The following is a 5,678-nucleotide window of genomic DNA, read 5'->3' as shown; positions in this document are numbered from 1 at the left end:
GGGTCATTTAGGGGCCCACAAGTTGGGAAACATCAGATGTAGGCTTGATTGCTTCTCTTCGGGCTCTTCATGAGACCAAGGGCCGACATGCGCATTAATAGCTATGCCTGCATGCATATGATAAAAGGGTTATATGCTATGATGATTATGAACCGTGAGTTGGTTCGTATGGTCTGCCACATATCAGGGACGTGACAACTGACAAGTGCATGTCACTTTTTTGACCATCGACCCACTAGATGTAGCGCACCTCTTCGACCTTCTCCCATTGATAAGTAGGACCTGGCGAGCTGGAGGGGCTCGGCTCATCAATGCCGCCTGCGCACACCGCCCTATCTTCTGACAGGCCCACGTGGGACATGCAGGCTGGTCGCCCAAGATTGTTTGTGGCATGGTTTGTAATAGGCTATTGTGGTGCCCCCCAAGCCCTATATAAGGCAAGGACTAAGGCTGGACAGAGGCTTCGCGACTTTGAAGGGTAGCTAGGAAAAGTAGACTAGCACTCCAAAACTTCTGAGAGAGATAGAGAGTTCATCCTGTAATCTATGCTACATAAACAGAGGAAAACACTAAAGCAGGACATAGTGTATTACACCATCTCGGTGGCCTGAACCTGCGTAAAAAAAACTTGTTTTGGTTCCAAGATTTCTAGAGTGTTTTAGCCCCTGGCCGGACACATAGAAGGGGATCCTCACGATCCCTGATATGGGCGAACCCATCGTCGACAGCAAGCCACATTTAGCTCGTCGTCCGGCAACAAGGAGATCCTACACTGGTGACCGGTGGGCCATCATTTCCACTGCTTCCCCCAATGGCCTTAGGAAGGGTCTTGCTTCTCTCGCTATCCTCACAGATGGACCGCAACAGATGCATATTCGACAGCGAGCGGCCTTCTCCAGAGACTCATCTTTGCCAAGCATCGAACCAGGTCAAGGCTGGTGCCACAGATTAGGTCGCTTACTTCTGACGACCTAGTTCTTCGGGGCTGTGCAACCCCTTGTCTTCTTCTCTTGCGCATACATCTGCGCCATGTCATGTGTATGTAGCTGTATAACCCTCTCCTGAATCCTTTGCTACTCTCTCCCTATCAACGAGATGATATGCAAATCTACTGCGAATTTGCGAAAAAATAGCCTATCTTATCTTTTTTCTTTTTGGAGAGCCAGGATTGAAGTCAACTGGAAGAAATCAGGATTAAAGCATTACATGAACCCTTCAGTATTGGTGCCATATTTCGAGCAGCACCCCTGACAACCAGTCGGAAGTCCCTTTTCAACCCAACATATTTTGCATATTTCTGCAGACGAAAAAAGAAGAACAATGTCGTTATGGAAAATATTACATGCATCATTTGCAGAAGGAATGCAATTTTCAGTTGGCAGAATAGAATTAGTCTACAGCTATAGTCTATATGACACTTAAACAACACAAAGCTAACAAGAATGGCAAACGGCTGACAGGCAAGAAGAACATTAAATTGCCTGATAAGTAATAACAATATAAAGGAGGACATTGCAGGGTCACCAAGTCGATGAAAACATTATCAAAGCTATTACCTTATTGACAGGTGCCTCATTGTCCCGGAAGACAGCATCATGAGCGTCAATTTCTTGTCCAAACTCTGTTTTTAAGAGATCTCCTGAGTTGCCAACGACTGCGCATGTCGCAAACTGGCGTGGATGGAAAGGGGGTCTAGCAGGCAGCAAAATACTAAGAAGCTCTTCACACAGAGTACGATTGTAGCATTTCTTGGCACCACTGCATATTTAGAAAAACAAATTTACCAGCATGAGTGGCGTTACTTTATAAGAACAATGCAACAAATCCCCAACTTACAGCTGTGCTATTCTTTTAGGTGCATAATCCAGCCATCCATCAGGTCGCACATCTAAGTACTCCCTTGTCAAGACAGTCGTCATGTTGCGGTACTGACATCACGTCAGTATTAACACGTGCAGTTACACTGATAAATAAGTTATTTCAGAAGCCATTTGCTGACCTGTTCCCACAAAAGGATAGTCTCACAGACATCATATTCGTATTGTAGTTTCTCAAAAAACTTGAACTGAGCATTATACTGCAAGTCAAGAACATCATCATTAGTGAATCTTGTTAAATAAAAGCAGCAACTGCATATGAACATGAATGAATACTGACCCAAGTGCTGTTGGTTCCTTCAGGAAACTTAAGGACTAGCTTGCAATGATCAACAATATCTGCTGTGAGGCCAAGTCCCCTGCTTGCCTAAAGAAAGTTGAGATTTCAGAAGCAAAGCTAAAATAAGAAGAAACATTAGGAAGTAAAAAATAACCACAGCAATCTGGGAAGTGTTGGAATATTGTGTCAACTTTCAGTTCTTGAGAGGGTTCAATCTGAGCTAAACATAGTTGCATAATGTGATGACCGTTTTGCCTTTCTAGTACACATGACAATAACTTCCTTATTAATTCATAGCATGTTATCCTACAGATGGCATCCCCTTCTCTACATCACTAAATTCAAGCTAGTACACAAGAAGTATAAACCATACCAAAGCTTGGGTGTGTTTATAGTTCAGGCACTAGCTCACTTACTACCTTGCAAACATGTTTTACACACACCCTGAGTAAAACTGCCAGAACGAAAGCAGTTTCCCTTTATTGAGAAGGGGATGTGAGCCCCTCCATGTCACATGAATGAAACAATGATTTCGGCAGAGTATTGTGGATCCGCGATGGACCAACTGCAATTCAGCGGATATGAGTAGAACAAACACAGCTATTGTCTCCCCAAGTCGTTGTTCCCAATCCCAGTTACCAATTTACCATGTACCGATATACGCACTTGTGTATAGTGGACTAACGGAACAAATTGATCTCTCCACATTGGAAATGCAGTGACGTACCACGCATTGCTGGACGCGGGACTGGAACCCCGAGAGCTCCCGGACCTGGTCGGAGTCGAGATCCAGCCTGCTCGCCTCAGCAGAGGGCTGGTCCGGAGAATCTAGGGTTCGGGCGTGGGGCGCACTCGGGGAGGTGAAGGAGGACTGGATGAAAAGGACGGCGAGGCAGAAGGCGAGGGCCAGCCACAGCAGCAGCACGACGGTCGGCCGCCGCGCGGAGGGCTGCTGCGTGGACGGCGATGCCCTGGTCATCGGCGCCGTCGGTCTGGACACACAGAAGCTTGGGCCGGCACTCGGCGGTCGTCATAAGTGGCGGATTGTGTCGTAAGCATCTCAGAACAAAATGGTTTTAGGGTTAAAAAATGGATTTTAGGCACGTAAAAAAATGGATTTTTTTTTCGTCAATTTTGAGTTGCTTGCAAGTTACAACACGTGTCACGTGATAAAAAATAGGATACGAAAATTTTATCTGCCCACTATAAACACATTTTTCAACATTTTCTACCCTCCACTAAAAGAACATTTTCTATCTAGCAAATGATGTAAAAATAGGGCATCGAAATAAACATGAGCATTGCATCTTTCAACATTTTAAACTATCAAATGTTCAAACTTAAACACGATAGACTCACTACAAAAGTTGTACGATAAACCCGCTACTAGGGACACAATACTTATCATCATCTTCATTGTCGACACGGCTCCAAAACTCCAGGATCACCTCATCCTCACTATCGAGTTGATCCTCGACTTCGTCATCGTCTGACTCAACCTTGATCACCAAGGGGCCTGCATCTTCCTCCTTGATCACCTCTGAGGGGCCAGCCCCATCCTCCTTCTTGATGGTCGTCTTGCCTTGCGTGAATTTGTGCTCTGCCTGCACAAGGAGCAGATTTTCTGCGACAAACCTCGCTATAGTCGCCTCATCACTCTCTTGGGCGGTGTGCTACTGCATGACGAGGCAGTCTTCCTTCTCCTCCTTGTGAGACATAATCCGTAATTCGGGAGCGAGGAACTTTGCAACCTCCTAGCTCCTAATGTTTGGAAAGTTCAGCTCGGACTTCGCTCGTTGAAGGAGCTAAATTCGGCATATCTCAGGGTAGGGGATCCTAAGCTAGGCGTCATGGAACGATGGTGACAGGAACACAAGGTTTTACCCAGGTTCAGCCTCTCCGAGGAGATAATACCATACGTCATGATCTGATTGCATTATTGCGTTGGGGGTGTACCAAGTACATGTGATGTACCACGGGATTATAATGTGTTTCTACGAGCCTGACCCCTCGGTTTATATAGGTACCGGGGGTCCTAGGTTACAAGATCCTAGTCGGCTACGTATGAGGAGACATGGTTCTCTAGAGATCCAGTGTCTTGTAGTAATAGTATACGTCAAGTCTTCTGGGTCTCTCTTGCTGCGCTAAGTGGCCCAGGAAGGAACCGACATAGGGGTCCTTGGCCCGGTCCATCAGGTCGGGAGTCAACGTGGTGAGAGGCCCCATAGCCGGGGCACCGACAGTAGCCCCTGAACCGGTCTTCAAGTCCGGCCGCACCTCGGCTAATCCGAACTACTCTTCGTTAAAACGTCGGTCTCGAAACTGGTTCCACAAAAGCATCCCGTTCTCGATCCGAAGTCTAGTGTCGAGCTTTATTCGAGGTGCTTAGATCCATCTCAGTATTGACGAATTCCATAAGAATTTGATCTGAGTTGCTTGGTGGAAAGGTTCTCGTGCAGCTGGTCCATGGGCACATGATACATCTCAAAACATATCTATATTTTTTGATTGTTGAATACTATGTTATCACTTTTATGTACTTTTATAGCAATTTATTTTATTTCTCGGGGCTAACCCAGTAATCTAGTGCCTATTTGTCAATTCTTGCTTTTTGCTTGTTTTTGGTTTTACACAAAATCAATACCTACGAAGGTCCAAACACGATGCCAATTTGAACGATTTTTTATGAATCATAAGGAACACTGGAAGCTTTGGGGGACGCCGAGAAGAGTCACCAAGGCCCCACAATCCCAAGTGACGCGGCCAGGGGGTGGTCGCGTCGCCCAGGCTTGTGGCCCTCCTGAGCCACGACTTGACCTAATTCAACTACCATAAATTATTATAAATACCGAAACAATCCGTCATTCCTCCAGAAGAGAAATGTTGCCGCTGGACGCCTTTGTTCCGAAGAGATCCCATATGGAGCCCTGTTTCGGAGTTCTTTCGGAAGGGGAAACCATTGGAGGAGGCATCTTCATCATCCTTGTTGCCTCCATGACCATGTGTGAGTAGTTCCTTAAGGACCTACGGGTCCATAGTAGTAGCTAGATGGTTCTCTCTGTATTTTTCGATCTTCAATACCATGTTCACATTCTTCCTTGTGTGATTGGGATCAATCCGTTGTAATTTTGCGGTGTGTTTGTTGGTACATGATGAATTGTGAGTTTATGATCAGATTGTTCATTGAATCTATTTGAATCTTCTGAGATTTATTTGTTGTATAATTAAGTAGCCATGTATGTTTTCTGATCTTTTTGCCTTCTCTGGCCAAGATTGATTGGTAGATCTTCAAAGGGAGTGGTTCATAATAGTGGGTTCAATCTTGTAGTAATTTCTATATCTCAGATAAGGCATGTATTTGTATTATTGCCACTAAGGAGAAAATGACGGGGTTTTATCTTATTGCTAGGTTTCTTTCTCCCTACATTATGTCATCTTGCTTAAAGCATTACTCTGTTTTTATGAACTTAATACTTTGAGATAAATGTTGGATAGCGGTCTTGAGGTGGAGTAATAGTAGC

The 5,678-nt window shown here is 45.1% G+C and overlaps 1 protein-coding gene across 1 annotated transcript in view; it reads right to left on the bottom strand.

Moving 5' to 3' along the window:
- The window catches only part of LOC123051726 (sialyltransferase-like protein 5), a 9,378-nt gene extending 6,174 nt beyond the window's left edge, over positions 1-3,204 (bottom strand). Inside the window, exons 1-6 of the mRNA XM_044474690.1 lie at positions 2,885-3,204; positions 2,158-2,244; positions 2,000-2,077; positions 1,837-1,928; positions 1,557-1,758; positions 1,207-1,297 (exon numbers count right to left, since the gene is read on the bottom strand). Of these exons, the coding sequence (XP_044330625.1) occupies positions 1,207-1,297; positions 1,557-1,758; positions 1,837-1,928; positions 2,000-2,077; positions 2,158-2,244; positions 2,885-3,136 (802 nt within the window). The 5' untranslated portion in view covers positions 3,137-3,204. The remainder of the gene's footprint in view (positions 1-1,206; positions 1,298-1,556; positions 1,759-1,836; positions 1,929-1,999; positions 2,078-2,157; positions 2,245-2,884) is intronic.
- Between the last annotated feature and the right edge of the window lie 2,474 nt (positions 3,205-5,678).

This window comes from Triticum aestivum, chromosome 2D, assembly GCF_018294505.1.
Source record: "Triticum aestivum cultivar Chinese Spring chromosome 2D, IWGSC CS RefSeq v2.1, whole genome shotgun sequence".
Lineage (NCBI taxonomy): Eukaryota > Viridiplantae > Streptophyta > Magnoliopsida > Poales > Poaceae > Triticum > Triticum aestivum.
Note: the sequence above shows the minus strand (reverse complement) of the source record. Positions and strands in the feature narration are given on the sequence as shown.